Raw genomic sequence first — 16,958 nt, 5'->3', positions numbered from 1 at the left:
GTCGTCCTCCTCGTCTTCTTCGTCCTGGTTGTCCTCGTCGTCCTCCTCATTTTCATTGTCCTCGTCATCCTCCTCGTCTTCGTTGTCCTCGTCGTTCTCTCCATTTTCATTGTCCTTGTTGTCCTCGTCGTCCTCCTCGTCTTCTTCGTCCTGGTTGTCCTCGTCGTCCTCCTCGTTCTCATTGTCCTCATTATCCTCCTCGTCTTCGTTGTCCTCGTCGTTCTCTTCGTTTTCATTGTCCTCGTCGTTCTTGTTGTCCTTGTTGTCCTCGTCGTCGTCCTCCTCGTTCTGGTTGTTCTCGTCGCCCTCATCGTCGTCGTCATCGTCGTCATCGTCGTCGTCGTCGTTATCATCGTCGTCGTCGTCGTCGTCGTTGTCGTTGCGCCATTGAAAATCACTTCCACGTGGGGACGATTGAACCCCGAAGAGTGGTATGCAAACATCAATTTCGTAGCCGGAAGCGAGGAGGAACGAGCTTCGAACGAGCTTCGCAGACCGAGTGATTTCTTTGCTGCGACGGATGGCGCGATATTTTAACGAGAGAACTATGACCTATAACGCGTATTTACATTTACCGAGGACAGCTAACAATCCCAGTAACGACTGCTACAGGTAAGAATTCACCTCGTCAACGTCCGATTTATAATTATAATTCCACGCTTGATTAAAACTCTTCCTTAATTCTCCGTTTCCTGTGTTCCTCGGTTAAGCGTGGAATATGCAAATTTAATCGTACGCGGAATACACAAAAATTCGCAAACGATTATTTTATCTGCGAGCAGGACGAAAATGAACGGGTACATAAAATTGCGTTTCTGTCTCGGTAAAAGTCGACGTGCAGTTTTATCGGAAGCGTTTATGCGTTTTTGTCGAGAGCAGGAATAAAAAGTGGAAAACCAGTCATTTCGAATGGTTGACGCTTCTTTCGACGCTACGTAGGAAGGTGTTTGTTGGATCTTCTCCGGCGATGGCGAGGAATAAATGGGAGGATCGTTAAGGGATGATGAAAGGAGAATAAGTTGGGAGATATGGGGGAAAGGGAAGCGCGGAATATTTCCCGAGTCCATCCCGCGAGATAAGAAAACTTGGTGGAGTATCGACACCCACCCGGTCGTGAAATATACATGCTCGTATAGAAAGTTTCGATAGCGAACGAACGATCCGTTGGATGGGGAGAAAACGGAGAAAAAGAGAAAAAGTCGGAGAAAAAGGAGGAGCTCGATAACGCGAAACGGCATCGCGCTCCGAGATACTGTTCTCGTCTCCAGAAGGTACGAATCCGCTTATTTTCATTCCCTTTCACCCATGGCACACCATAGAAAACCTCCTGTCCGTCGGGATAACTCGCTCAATTTCGATCTCTATTTTTCCCGAGTCGCTTATCAATCGAAAACGAAAGTTTTCTGTCGCGAAACTGGCTCGGAACGAGCTTCTTACGCAACCCGTCTCGGATATGGGACGAAATTTGAATTTTTATAGAAACGGCTAGCGAGATCGAGCGTGCAGATGGAAACGATGCTCGTTCGTAACACTTACGAAAATATCTCGCTGTTTCTTTATGTATTCCACGTCTCCGGCGATATTCTATATATATACACCTGTGTACCTCGAGGAAGAAAATCGAAAGAACGTGTCGGGATCCGTGCATAACTTCAGCGAGTGTCGTTAGAATACGAAAGGTTAGAATCGGGAATGGAGGAAAAGGTAAATGGTACGTATCAAATCCGTCCATTTCGAATGCTTTGCACAATGATTGCAGGGACAAATACTTGGCGACGTCTTTCAGCTGAAACGCGAGGAAGGTGAAGGAGACTTGGAGTACGCGAGAATCGAGACAGAGGAGGAAGGCAAACGGAACACATCGAGGTCCATTTAGAACACTTTACGCGACAATTGCTAGAGCAAAGATCTCGCGACATCTTTCGCCGGTAGTGCGTACAGCTTTAAAGTACTCGAGACCTGGTACAAAGGAAAAAGGCAAACGAAACGTATCGAGGTCCATTTTGGACACTTTGCACGCCAGAAACTGGAGCAAAGACGTCGCGACATCTTCCGGTGACAACGCGCAAACGGAAGTACGTCTGAAGTACTTGGCAATCGATATGAAATACAAAGGATGGAGGGATATGTCGGGTACCATTTCCAAATAACTTCCACGACGGTCGACGCGACGAAAGTTTTCTGACATTCGGAGTAAAGACTGGAAATGGAGAAAAAGTAAGTGGACTACATTTCGATTTTTCTCGTCGATGAACGCAACAAAAATTTCGTGACATTTCTCAAATAAAACGTGTCAAGAAAGTATGGGAGTGTAAAAGACTCGAGACAGAAGGAAAAGGTAAATGCACCACGTCAGGAACCATTTTAAATTTTCTCATCGATCTAGGAACCAAAAATTGGGTGACATTCTTTGTCTGGAATACCAAGAAAGTCTTGGAATACAAGAGACTCGGGACAGTAGGAAAAGATAAATGCAACACGTCAGGGACCATTTTAAATTTCCTCATCGATCTAGGCATCAAAAATTTGGTGCCATTCTTTGACTGCAACGCATCAAGAAAGTTTTGGAATATAAGAGACTTAGGACAACAGGAGAAGGTACATGGATCACGTCAGGGACCATTTTAAATTTCCTCATCGATCTAGGCATCAAAAATTTGGTGCCATTCTTTGACTGCAACGCATCAAGAAAGTCTTAGGAAACGAGAGACTCGTGACAGAAGAAAAAAGGTAAATGGACCATGTCAGGAACCATTTTAAATTTCCTCATCGATCTAGGCACCAAAAATTTGGTGCCATTCTTTGACTGCAACGCATCAAGAAAGTCTTAGGAAACGAGAGACTCGTGACAGAAGAAAAAAGGTAAATGGATCAGGTCAGGAACCATTTTAAATTTCCTCATCGATCTAGGCACCAAAAATTTGGTGCCATTCTTTGACTGAAACGCATCAAGAAAGTTTTGGAATATGAGAGACTTAGGACAGCAGGAGAAGGTACATGGATCACGTCAGGGACCATTTTAAATTTCCTCATCGATCTAGGCACCAAAAATTTGGTGCCATTTTTTGACTGCAACGTATCAAGATAGTCTCGGAATACAAGAGACTCGTGACAGAAGAAAAAGGTAAATGGACCACGTGAGGGACCATTTGTAATTTCCTCATCGATCTAGGCACCAAAAATTTGGTGCCATTCTTTGACTGCAACGCATCAAGAAAGTTTTAGGAAACGAGAGACTCGTGACAGAAAAAAAAGGTAAATGGATCACGTCAGGGACCATTTCGTCCTTCCTCGTCGGTCGAAGCGACAAAAATTTCGTGACATTCCTGAAACGGAACGTTGGAACGGAGTCTCAGGGTACACGGGACAGGAGAGAGAAGAAAAAGGCGGACGGAACAAATCGGGGTCCATTGCGAACACTTTCTACGTGCAACGTTGGCGCAGAGATTTCGCGACATGTTCGACGACGTCGCGTAAACGGAGTCTCGGAGTACGGTTGAATCGAGACGGGAGAAAAAGGCGGACGGAAGGGAACGGGCGGGAAGAGGGAAGCAAAGCAAACGGGCGAAGCCGCGAGGAGGAACGCGCGCGGAATAGAGCGCGTGTGTCCCTCGCGGTTGCAGAGGAACTGGGCCGTGGTCTCGTGTTACTCGTCTCCCGCATGGCGCACGAGCGTCCGCAAAAAGTGACACATATTTCAGGGCAACGAGAACTCGGCTGACCGCGAGCACGCGGAACATATCCGGCAGACCATTTTCGCGCCCGATTTCAATTCCGCTCCGTATCCTCTTTCGCCCTCTCCTCTCCAAAAACCAATCTTCCCCCATCGAAAAATCACTCTCCCACTATTTTATTTTTATTTCTCCCGCAATCGTAATCCTTTTATCCCTGAGGACAATGGTCCTTTTCTTCCTTTTCTTTTTGGCCTCCAGTATTTCTGGATAATATACTCAACGGTAACAAACCGGGAATTCGTGGGAATTCCTTCGCCCTCTCCTCCCCAAAAACCAATCTTCCTCCATCGAAAAATCACTCTCCCACTATTTTATTTTTATTTCTCCCGCAATCGTAATCCTTTTATCCCGAAGGACAATGGCCCTTTTCTTCCTTTTCTTCTTGGCCTTTTCCTCCAGTATTTCTGGGTGATATACTCAACGGTAATAAATCGGGAATTCGTGGGATATTTTTACTACTCACCGAGTTTATCCTATTTCAGAGTTATAATTTGCGAATAATATATGGCAGGTGTTGGATTGCTTTTCGCATTGTTTTAGATAGGTGCGGGATTATGTTTAATTTATCGAGGCTGATATGTAATGCATTCGGGACAACTGCAGTCGCGGATATTATTATTGGTACCATGGCGACGTTATGCATGTCCCATACGCGTTTTATTTCTGCGGTGCGCGCATGTGTGGTTGGTTCTGTTACGTTCACGATGTATGTCATTTTATTCCAATCGACTATGAGCCTCGGATCTGGTTTGTCGAGACGAATTGTCCTGTACCGGAATGGGGTTCGGTGTATATTTACGACACGGGTTTCTGCCTTCATGTTAATGTATTATTATTATTATTATTATTATTATTATTATTATTATTATTTCTTATTAACAGCGTCTGCACTTTCCTTATTAGCATGTCGTACGCATGGTACTCGTGTACGTTTCGTAAATTAGCGCGTGCATATCGATATCTTATCGGTTTTAAATGCGACGAGCGTTATAGCCGGCGGATTTAGCGTGTAATGGCCAATGATACGATCGGTCTCAACAGGTTGATCGTTCTCCAGTTGGTCACTGGAAGATACTTCAAGGATACACGGCGAGGCGATTCGATCGGCCTGGACCGAGACCGTTAAGCGTCCAGCGGCGAGGAAAGAAACTACTGCTCTACCCTACATGCTTCGAATAGTGTTCCGATCGGTGGCCTCTCTGGGGCAAGGTCAAGAAGCAAAGAGTATAAAACTGTCGCTGACTGGTGTTTCCTGGCCGACCAGACATCGCGAGAAACCGTGTGCAGCAAAAAGTACACGCACCGCATGACCTACTGATCCGACGGATTTATCCCATCGCCAGTCTAATCTCCAGGAATTTATCTCCGACCATTCCAAGCGCCGATTTTTCTCTCACCGATGCTCGCAACGAAATTTTCCGCCAAGAGGATGCGAATTCTCTACGATTTTTTGGAAAAATCGCGCGTTCTTTCGAATGAACGCTTGTGTCGAAATTTTCCGCAAAAAACGACGCGAATTTTCTACGATTTTTCCGAAAAATCGAATATTGTTTCCAACGAACACCTGCGTTAAGATTTTCTGCAAAAAACGGCGCGAATTTTTTACGATTTTTCCAAAATATCGGACATTGTCTTGAGCGATCGCCTGAGTCGAAATTTTCCACGAAGGAGACGCGAATTTTCTATGATTTTTCCGAAAAATCGGGCGTCATTTCGAGCGAACTGTCACGTCGAAATTTTCCGCAGTGAATACGCGAATTTCCTATGATTTTTTGGTAAAATCGCGCGCCATTTCGAGCGAACTTCCGCGCCGAAATTTTCTGCAACGAGGACGGGAATTTTCTACGATTTGTCGGAAAAATCGCGGGCCATTTCGAGACGCCGAAGAAACGACGGCGTATCGTTTCGGAATCTCCGTGATTAATTTTCGAGCCGTCAGACCCGATCTCTCGACGGAATGTAATTTTCGAGATAAACAACCTCGATGCCCGGAGTTTTCGCGAAGCATCGCTGCTCCTCGTTTCTACAAGCGATAGCACGGGGATGAAATTTTCGAGATGAAAAGCGTGCGGCACACGGTAGGAAAGCACGACGGCAATTTTAAGGACGGTTCGCGGAAATTCTCGTGGCGCAACGCGAATTCCTGAAACGCCCGGAGCCATTGGGACACGCGGCTCGTGAAATCGAGGCGTGGATGCACTCGCCTGCTGCAGTCGTGTTTATACTTTCTGCAACGGCGATAGTAAACGTCGGCGCGGCTAAGCCTCCATTAACATTCATAGTCGCGACGAGGTTTCATAATGCTCGTGGCTCTCTAGCGACTTCCTAAACACGTGCCGGGATCTCTACGTGACGGGCTTTCGTGAACGCGCTCCGGGGAAGGCCCGATGTGCCCATTAAAATTTATGCCCGTGCGTTTTCGGCCTGTCTGCCGGGCGTAAATAAACGGAGAAACGACCAGGAACCCCTCGTTGTTACCGATCTCGTCCTCGATCGCGCTCCCCAAACACTCGCCAGCGATCCCCTATCTTACGCGATTCTGGTACTCCGTGCACAGCCTATACAAGCTGACGAGAGACGACGAAATTCCGACGAAGACGGGGGGTGCAACGTGACAAGAGGGAGCTCTGAAAAATGGCCACTGTCGGCAGGGGTTGCCGCGATTCTTCAACGAATCCCTTTTTCCAACGCGGCCATTTTTCTCGTCTCGACGTGGCCCTCACGCGGCCATTCCATGCAGCTCGTTTCACAGCTACGAACTCTGATAGCCATGAATCTTCGGCTCACAGCTACGAATCTCGTATCACGCGGGTTAGTCTGCAGCGTAGCATCAGGTAGGACGAGCGATTCGTATAGCAGAGGAGGTGATCGAAGAATCTTTTATTCCAACGAGTATCGTCGTACTCGTCGTTCGGTCGTGTTTCGCAGGCAGTTAGGATGATTCATCGAGCAGGTATCGATTCTAATTTCCGCGAGATCCTGCACGATAACCGTGTTCCCGCGCAGGCGCGTCCACCCCGCAAAGAAACGTTCCGTAACGAATAGCGGTTATCATAGCGACTGGTTCCCGTTTCAGCGTTAATCGTCGCCGGCCGACCGCGAGATATTTCCTCGCGAATCGTAGAAACGACCGCGGGGATGGTCCGCGAGAGGTTCAACGCGCCTTTCCATTGTGCGCCAGAGGTCAGATTCGAACAAGCAGGCGACCGCGATTTAACCTCGTTATCCTCCGGCACGGTGATACCCGGCTGATTAAGAGAAAAGAACGCGTCAATTAACCTACTAACCGACCAATTAACTGGCCCCTGGACCTAACGGGGACACAATGTCGGTACGCGAGGACCCGCGACGAGTTTAATGGGCCTTTTTCGACGCTGGATCAGCTCCTGGAACGGAAAGTCATCCAGATCGCACCAAATCGGTAGGAAAACCGAAGGATCGCGAATCCATATTGAGCGACGCGAATGTAACTCGACGTACCATTAACCCTTTGATTACTATGGGCCTAAAGGCGCTTAGAAATCCTGCTCTAGTGACACTGTGGACGCCTAAGGCGCTAAAAAGCATTTTCCGCTGTGAAATTTTAAGTACGTACAGTAACAACTTAACGCAGAATACAAAGAAGTAAATAATGTTATTTTAATATAATAAATTAGATTTTATTTTTAACTCGATTTATAAAATATTTTATTCATGTTCTTTCTAAAGTAATTGGTATAGAACTATAATTTATTCCTAAACATTGAAATTTCTGAACATTGACCACGCCATATAAACCTGGACGTAAACGAAATAAATTAAATTGATTCAATCGATTGGGAATTGTTTCGATTATTATTCGAATTTGCAGTAATTTCCGAGAAACGTACGCCTAACGAAAAATTTCCTCTTTCTCGATGTACATAGCAAATGGATTCCTACCGAATGGTACTGCTGGTGCGTTTCAAAGTCTGCCGTAGTCAAAGGGTTAAAAAGCACATGGCTGGTGTTCAGTCCCACAGTAAACGAAATAAATGAAATTGATTTATTCGACCAGGAATTGTTTCGATTATTACTTGAATTTGCAATAATTTCCGAGAAACGTACGCCTAACGAAAAATTTCCTCTTTCTCGATATACATAGCAAATGGATTCCTATCGAATGGTACGGCTGGTGCGTTTCAAAGTCTGCCGTAGTCAAAGGGTTAAAAAGCACATGGCTGGTGTTCAGTCCCAACGTAAACGAAATAAATGAAATTAATTTATTCGACCAGGAATTGTTTCGATTATTACTTGAATATGCAATAATTTCCGAGAAACGTACGCCTAACGAAAAATTTCCTCTTTCTCGGTGTACATAGCAAATGGATTCCTATCGAATGGTACGGCTGGTGCGTTTCAAAGTCTGCCGTAGTCAAAGGGTTAAAAAGCACACGGCTGGTGTTTAGTCCGAACGATCGGGGTTCCTCGTTGACCGTTTCTTTCGGGTTACTTTCGTATCACGCTGTACATAGTCCGATTATAAGCGACCGTAAAAGGAAGAAAGACGATCGTCGATAATTGGTACATAAATCGCAATACGAAGACGGGGAATCAAATTGCCGTTTGAGAAGCTGTCGTGGCGCCCTGTACATCGTCATTATGCGCCGGCTAATAATCCGTGATGGGCTGCAATTAGCGATGCCTGATATCGCCGCGGCTCGTACGCGTCCCGTGACACGATCGTCAAATTAATTAGCCCGTGATTGAGCAGCCGATTTTACGACAACCCTGTCGCGATCAACGAACCGCGCTGGGACCGTTCGATCCGCCTGAGCGCCGGGACGCTGCCGATCAACGAAATCGCGACGAAAACGTCTCAATCTTCTTCCCCGCCGCGTTTCCGCCTCGCTCCGCTACCGCTCGTCCGTTCTGCAATCCGTCGATTCGTCGAATCGCGGTGGAAATCGGTTTCTTTCCCCCCCGTGTCGTTTCACCCGGCTCGTTCTTCCGCGATGCTCCGCGAAATCATCGGTTTCCGAGTTGGCGAATGATTCCACCTATATAGGAGGCCGCTTGATTCCGCGGTAATTTAATTTATGTCTTTCCTGGCGCGCTCAGCTGCCGACCGGCTGGCGTTCGCGCAGTTTTAACAAGCGGGCGTAGCACAGCTTTGCAGGAAATGGAGGATGATTAAGGGGAGCAGAAGAAGAGGCGAGTTCGTCAGCCTGGAATTTGGTTGTTACTCGCTGCCATGGGAAAGGCCGTTCAGCTTTCGAGTGTGCCGCGACTAACGATTCCTCGTTATTATCTCGTATCGTCCATTCTCACGGATTCCCTCTACCGATTCCAATTTCCCCGGCTGTATCGCGTTCACGCTTGCAGCGGGAATCGTGGATGACCGCGAGACGAATCGGGATACCCTGCGCAACCTGGGCACGACTGGAAATAGTGGTATCGTTCCAACTACTGTTAATCGGGCTGGCAGGGTGCGAACGCGATGCGAATTGGAGCGGATCGTAATTGGTCGCCGGTTTTTGCGCGATTTATGTCTCTTAATAAACTGCCCCGCGTATTCATAATCCACCGTGTTATTTGCGAGGCGCGCGAGAGACCGCTTTTTGCCCCGGTTCGTTTCGGGACGCGAGCACGGCGTAGACGTTGTCGATGATGTACAGTTACTCAATCGCGGAAAGAGAAGCCGGGGCCAGCGGCTTCGAGTACACGGGGAAGAGGCATCTACGCGTCTTTCGTTGCCACTGTGCACGCGTGTCCACTACGACGACGACGACGAGGACGTCGCGTTATCTCGGCTACCAGCCACGACGAGGAGGACGACGAGGACTACGACGATCGACGACGAAGACGACGATCGACGGCGAATCGGACGATAAATCGTGGATTATCAGCGGCGAACCGCGGCGGCCACCGCCGCTAATTCGATTCGCGGTGGACGGTTGCCGGCAACAATTAAAATTCTTGCGGCCCAACGATATCGAACATCTCCGCTCGTCATTCACGGTCCCCGCAGTCCTCTCTTTGGCATCGATTAAGCGCAGAATCACCGTCCATTAATTCTATTCATAGAGAACCGCGGCGACCAGTTTCCCGTACACGCTCCGGCCCGACCTGAACGCGCACGAACCCGCCACGCGGGCATTAAGCTCGCGACGACCGAGTATCGGTGCTCGCCTGCCCGATACCAGATAGCACGCCCGGCTAATAAACTGTTTCGCGATCTCTGCCTCTCGTTCGCCACTTGCCGTTAAGCGACCCGATCGAGCTGCCACGATTTTTGGCCATCCAGCTTCCACCGTACGTTTCTCGCTTCGTTAGTCCGTCGTTCCAGCGCTCGCGTATTTTTTCCTAGATAAGCCAACCTCGTCGCTGCAAGTGGAAACGAAAAGCGCTCGCAGGCACCGCTCTAACGGCCAGGCAGTGGTCCAAGAAGATGGCGGCGATCGAATTCCGATACTCGCGGCAACTTTGTCCCCGGACACGCTCCTATTTGCACTGGTTAAATCGCTACGAGAAATCGCTTCCCGTCATCCCCGAAACGGATACCCTGTTCCTCCGGGTACCCTGTCCCAGAAGAACCTAAATAGAGATACTCTCTCAAGACGATGTTCAACCCGTTCCCGTTACGCGCAGACTAATATAATTACCTCGAGAACCAGTTATTGAACCTGCGCAAAAAGAGAGAAATAATCGGGCACGCGTGTTCCCTCGTTCACAATAGCCCGCAAGGATCACGTGCGTCGTCCTGAAATTTCAGGGCTGACCAGGATGTCGCTCATTAACGGGCCCCATTAAAAGCAGACGTTTTATTGACCAATAAATTCTTGCAGATGATAGAAGGCAAGGCAAACCAGCCAGATACGCAACGATCTTCGCCAGGCGGTGCCCCCTCTGCGGGTGGAACGATGCGAGGCTCGATAACTCGGCGTTTTTGCAGCGATAGGCGCGAAATCAAGCCATCGGGATCCCGTTGCACGCGCGCTAGGGAAAAAGGAAGAGCGCGCCGCGAGTTCGCCGCGAGATAACGCCCTGGTAACTTCCTATAACGCCGCGGCGATCGATGATGCGCGCGTCCCGGCGTCCCTCGATCGATCACCAACGATCGAGGATGACGGCCCGTGAAAACGAGGGTCGTCCGACTCGTCCGAGCATTATCGTCGGCTCTGCTTTCGCCTCGTCCACGCAAACCCTTTCTCCCTATCCTTCCCAATGGGTCCCTCTATGGGTGTTTCGGACCATGCTTCATTTTCCCGTACACTCGGACAAAATTTTCCACGCTAAGAAATTTTCGCAATCCTTTCCCCCAAGTCAAAAGCGTGGATTTCGAAAGAAATTTTATCCAGATTATTATTAATAATCGTACATAGACGATCGGTAGCCCTGCAACCCGCGATGAAGGATACGGAGAACAGTTTCGTGTAGTCGATGACCGAGTATTCCAAGTACGAAACGTAGTGTCACGCTATTGGACGATCTAATACGAGGACGAATCGGCAATTTAGTATACGCGATTAAATTAATAGCACGCATTTTATTCGCGGTAACAACGCTACGGTACATCGAACGGGTCGATAATGACAATACTCGGCTACTGGAACGAAGAGGAGAAATGCCGGGTCACGATACGACACGCCAATTGAAACTGATAGCTCGCTTCGAGACAGAGGCAAATTTACCGTGCAACCGCATTATCTATAAACGTGCACGTCTACACTCTTCCTTCGCCTCCCCCGAGCCAGCTCCCCAAGCTAATGCCGGTTTCACGCCGGCTCGCGCGCCGTTTACTCTCCACCGTGTGCAATTAGCTTCGAAAGTCGATGAACAATTTGCCGAACGACAACGAGCGTCGCTAACTTTCCTCCTTTGCCCGCGAGTTCACCCGAGGCGTCACTTTTCCACGCTTTCTGCTTTCTTCCGCACCGAAATCGAGGTTTAGCGTGCAATTTCTAGGCACCTTCGTCCTGGTGTTTGGAAAGTGCAGGATTCCACGAGGCTCAGGCAACGCGCGGAGAAGCGAGGACAAGCGGGGACAAGCGTGGTCGTTGCATGGGGAGAAGACGGAAGACGAAAGTGGAGTCGCGCGAGGAATAAGGTTGCGTCTGTCACAGTGACATGTCGATCCCCTTTGATCTCTGCCGGTCTTCCGGAACGAGCTTTTCCGACTGTATCCGAGATCAGCGAGGAAACGGGGACCGAATTTTCGAAGACACTCCGAGATAGAGGATGACGCTGCGCGCGAGTGTGGACCAGGCATAAGGCTGGACGCGCGATTAACGGCCGATGAAGAAGTATTACGGAAGTATGACAACGGTAATAGATAACTGGAAACGAGCGTGGACGGGACGGGACGTATCGCGGCGACTTTTCGATCGGAGTCACGTTCGGCGTCGTTACGGTATTCGAGTGGCCACAGGTAACGTGGAAATCGTAGCATCGGCCATCAAGGACTCGTAACTGGTAGCGGAATTGCCGGGCTTTATCGCGTCTGCACGCCGCGCGATTGCTTCCGTGGATAAAATCTCTCCTCTCTTTCTTCTTTCCCTTTCTCTCTTTTCTCCTCGCGCTCGCCGTTTTTCCCCCGTGTCCCCTGGAGCCTCGCGAAGCAGAAGATTGCGTCGTAAAGGACAAACGTCTAGCCTATAGCCGTGGTAACCTCAGCGGTGTCCCATTCCGCTTTTACTTTTACGAGACTCTCCGTCACCCCTCCGTCTTATTAGCTCCACCGAAAAGCTTATCGTCCATTTTACCTGCCGCTCCTTTCCCGCTCCTTTACTCCTTTTCCACCGGGCGTGTTCCCTCGTCGAGAGCCGAACGTCGGGGAGGTTAGTTTATCGTTGGTTTACCGGTTGGGGATCGATTTACGCACTCGAGAGACCTCGAATGGTTAATTGCGCGCGTACACGCACGAGGAACGCGCGTTCTACCCTGGCTAGAGATAGGATTTCGACGGAACACGGGTGCGTATCTAGGATGAAAAGCCGAGGAGCGGCAGAGAGGTTAACGACACGCAAAAACGAGGCAAGAGTGGCGAACGCGTTCGGTATCGCGGCCGATTCATCGAATTCCGGCCGGTTTAGCGCGTGTTCCGTCCCCGCCGCGGATGAAGTTGTACCCAGGCGAGAAACGGAGACGGGGTCCGTTGGCGCGAGAGAGCAGTATCGAGCGGCGATCAGCAGCCGCGCGAGGAACGAACACGATTTTGCGAAGAAAGCACGGAAGAATGAGAGACACGCGGAAGAAGTACCTGGATCTCCCGTGGGATCAGACTGGTCCGTGACTGGTCAGTCCTCGTAATTACTTCATCCGCGCTCGCTCCGAATCCTGGTATCCCGATGGCTGGTTGCTTCGATTCCCGCTGCCCGACGACCTGCGGATCGCGTGTCACTCGCCATTCTGATTCACCTCTACCGACCGAATAATCCGCCCTGTTCGCCCTGGTCTCGGCTTCGTCCCTCGCCGGATCACTCGTTCATCTTGAAGGACGACGCTCGGACGATCTCGCGCGATCGGACCGGGAGGGTCGAAAGTTAGGTACACGCGATCTCCCCGGTGAATCACCGATGACGTAGAGAGGCTGGTCCAGGTGGTATCGCACCGGTGCAACTGCTGATCGATGCGGCAACGAGGATCGCTTCCTCTTCGCGGAGAGGCGTATGAGTCAGGCGGATAGAATTCGAGATCCACGCCGATGAACCGTTGTATTTAATTTCCGGGGGTTCGTGCCTTTTTCCGTCTTCGGTTCCCTCTGTCAGACGAGACTAGTTCGAATTCCGAGGGCCGCCTCGAGGAATCGTTCGCGGAACGCTCGTCACCGGCCGTGTACTCTGCGATTCCCGGTCAAGGATCGACGATCGGAAAGATCGAGGATAGAACCGTGGTCCTCTTTCCACTGATCCGGTTACGTGCCACGAATCGAACGTATCTCTACGCGAGTACACGTAGCACTGATCCGACGAAAAACTGGAACGAGTCCGCTGGAGTCGAGAAGTGCCGGGTGCGCGAGTTGGAAGAAGAATCGCAGGTTGGACCGGGTGCATCGATTCGAGGCGATCCAGGCGACGATCCTCAGGCGGAAGGACGGTATCCCGGAGGATTCGATCGGTCTACGAGAGATCGAACGACCGAGTGGTCGAGGTTTAACCGTGACGGACGCCGGCCTGGCACTGAACGGCTTAACCGGTATACAACCACTGACCATCACCATCGTAGCCATCATCGGCCCTCCTCGTCTCGTTCCTCCTGGCTGCCGTACTCCTCTCTCTCTCCCTCTCTCTCTCTCCCTCTCTCTCCATCCACCGGCCCTCTTTTCTCCTTCCCTCCTTCTCGCTTCTTCGTTCACCCTCTTCTTTTCTACCGCTAACTACTATCGCCACCGTCACTCGTCCTTCTTCCAGCGCCGATCCTACGGCCGTCGCGGCGTCTTCGGCTATTCAAGGTCATCCGGGGAAATATGTCAAAATCGACCCGGCATGCGCTCCCGTTCGACCGTTCGAGTCAGCTGGACTCGATACACTTTCCTGATGCCGATTCGCGCTTCCCGAGGTGCCTTCGCGAACGGTACTTTTCACCGACGCAGGCTAACTTCGCCAACTTCGTTAACCTCTCGCGTTCCATCGCTTTCCACGGATTCGACACTTTCCGACACCATGGACACCGTGTCTCTTCTTCCCGTTCTTTCTTCTCCTTTTTCTTCTCTTTTCTCTTCCCGGCGTAACAGAATCTGCCCCGTTCGGTTCGTAACGAAAGGAGGTTCCGCCGGCAAGTAGCCCAAAGATTCAGCCGTCAACGACGCGCGAATGTACGGCGATGTCGCGGCCCGGCGAAAAAGCAACGGTAGAAATTCAACAGATGTTCAAACAGATAAACGCGTCGTTGCGTTACGCTCGCAACGGGGGACTCGGATCCGACAGCGTGACGTATCGAAACGGTCGCCTGGTTCGTGCACGAATTCCAGCCGCGTCGCGAAAAACGGAGCATGTACTCGCGAAACTGGCCTCCCGTGCCTATCCAGCGGTATCCAGCGGCCAGCGAGACGAGAGACGCTGGTCCGGAACTAGGACGAACGCTTCTCATTGTGCCCGATGCTCATCTGTCGGGGTAGCGGCCACCGCATTTGCATTTCCTGCGCGTGAATTATTCGCGTCGTCATCTATCAAAATCACGTCGGACGCGTGTCAGGCTAGCCTGGCGAGGATCGAACGCGATAACGAGGCCAGCTCCCAGCGGCGAGACCACGGTATGGCTATGCTCGAAACGCGCTCGCGAGGCAAGAAAGCGGACCGCCGCCGGCTCGAGGGGACACGGAACGCGGCAGGCGAGAAGAAACGAAACGGCGCAACGGAGAAAACACGCGGCCGGCAGCCCGTGACGCAATTAACGACGAAATTATTTCCACTAATTGCGAGGCAACTCGCGCACCGGCGCGGTGCAGTCGCGTCCACGCCGCGGGCCCTTCCTCCGCCGAGCAATTTTTTCTCCTCGCCGACGCAAGCTCCGAGCTGGACACCAGGGTACCACCTGTGCGCCGCGAGTTTTCCCAAACGCCCGATCCAAGGGCTACTAAGGGATACCGCGGGGGTAGCGTAGATGCCCGCGATTCGAGAATTTTGAAAAAGAAATCGCGCGGATCTAGGTTTCTCGAGCACTTCTCGCCCCTTTTCCATTTCTTGCCTATCCTCCATTTTATTTTCCTCTCGGGGAAACTATTCGCAGTGAAATAGCGAAAATATTCGCACTGTCGAGATCGGGATGAAGCGTCTTACAATGGTAGCAAATATTCTTCCGTCTTAGTTGACTTGAGCCGAAATTTTGTGGAGGCATCGCAGAAATTTTCTTTCCAATTTTTCTATTATATCTGTACACGCGAGCCCCGATTTTGCAACATTCCTCAATCTTCTTCGCCTTTTCGTACATCTTTTGTTTAGTTCGCATTGCCGAAAAATTTGAATTTGTAAAAGATACGCACAGATGGCTGAGCTTGCGCGATCGTTCGATTAAGAAGTAACGAGTGTCCACCTGCTTGGTAGTCCTTGTAGATTTACGCGGCGAGTATGAGGAAGAGGTATACGGGTTCGGGATGTACCGAGTCGTCCGGTTTAAACGAATGGCGAGAAAAATGGCGGTTCCAGTGGAACGGTGGAATTAATTCGCGTTCGCGTCTGCGGCGGCTGCACGGCTCATGTAAACGCGGCGGCAACACCAGCTGAGCGCGAGTGCAGATTAGCGGTAACTCTCCCGCGGCGAGGAGGAAGAGCCGTGGCCCATTGAAGTAAAGGCCAGTTTGCACGCGAGCTTCCTCGTCCGGCGCGCGTCTCGTTGTCGTCTGCGTTTGCAGCGCGCGACGAGGAAAAGAGCCGGCACGAGGAAGGGCGGGCAAGAAAAACGGGGCGGGAGGTGAAAGAACCGAAAGAGAAGGAAAAAGACGAGAGCGGAGAAGGCAGAGGCGGCTATCGAGAAAGTTATCGTTCGGCAAGACGACTCGCATAATGAGAGTACCGGCTCTGGACCGAGCGTTCGAGCTGTTTCCTTTTTGCGGAAAAAAGAGGGCTATTTCGCTTCTTGCCGCTCCAACGATACCAGCCTATATTAATTAATTCGATGCGCACCGACGCGTGACGGCGAAACGCCGCGATCAAAATGGAGCAATCGGAAGGAACGGGACGAAAACCGGCGGGAAAAGCGACCGAGAGAATCCATCGTTTGTTGCTCCATCGTCCGTGCCACGAGGACGCGTTTCGTCGTGGAGGAACGGCCGATCTCGATCCGCGTTTACGCCTAGTTTAAGGCACGCTCGTGGTCAACGATGTCGAATTTTAGGTCAGATCGACGAGCTTCGATCGACGCGCGCGATTCGAATCTGAATCGCGCGAATGCCGCAAACGCGGGATTTATTTTGGGATCGCGTCGGTTCTATTATTGGCTGAGAAATGGCGCGAGATCCCCCAGGGAGTAGCAAAAACCGTCATTTCCTGCATGGAGAGTGGATTTTCAATCGATCACCGGTAGATGGAACAATCGACGGTCCGGTGAGAAACGGTGAAAAACGGCCGGAGATGGAGGCATGGCCGATGGAACGGAGCGGAGCGACGACGAGTGGCTGGAACGGGCGGCCGTTACTCCGGAGAAATACCTCGAAACACGCGAGAGATGAGCTGGCAGAGGAGAGAAAAAGTAGCGGAAGATGGAGAAGGAGATGGGAGGATAGAGGGCAGACCGATACGATGATCGATCTATCGACAGAAGCAGGAA

General features: G+C 50.6%; 1 protein-coding gene across 1 annotated transcript in view; it reads left to right on the top strand.

Moving 5' to 3' along the window:
* Window positions 1-16,958, top strand: part of LOC108554252 (uncharacterized protein DDB_G0271670-like) — a 68,209-nt gene that overhangs the window by 5,957 nt on the left and 45,294 nt on the right. The window contains exon 6 of the mRNA XM_017909457.1: window positions 59-291. Coding sequence (XP_017764946.1) covers window positions 59-291 — 233 coding nt within the window. The remainder of the gene's footprint in view (window positions 1-58; window positions 292-16,958) is intronic.

Source organism: Eufriesea mexicana, unplaced genomic scaffold, assembly GCF_001483705.2.
Source record: "Eufriesea mexicana isolate 0111107269 unplaced genomic scaffold, ASM148370v2 scaffold18152, whole genome shotgun sequence".
NCBI classification, from domain to species: domain Eukaryota; kingdom Metazoa; phylum Arthropoda; class Insecta; order Hymenoptera; family Apidae; genus Eufriesea; species Eufriesea mexicana.
The sequence above is the reverse complement of the archived record's forward strand: the minus strand, read 5'-3'. Positions and strand labels throughout refer to the sequence as shown.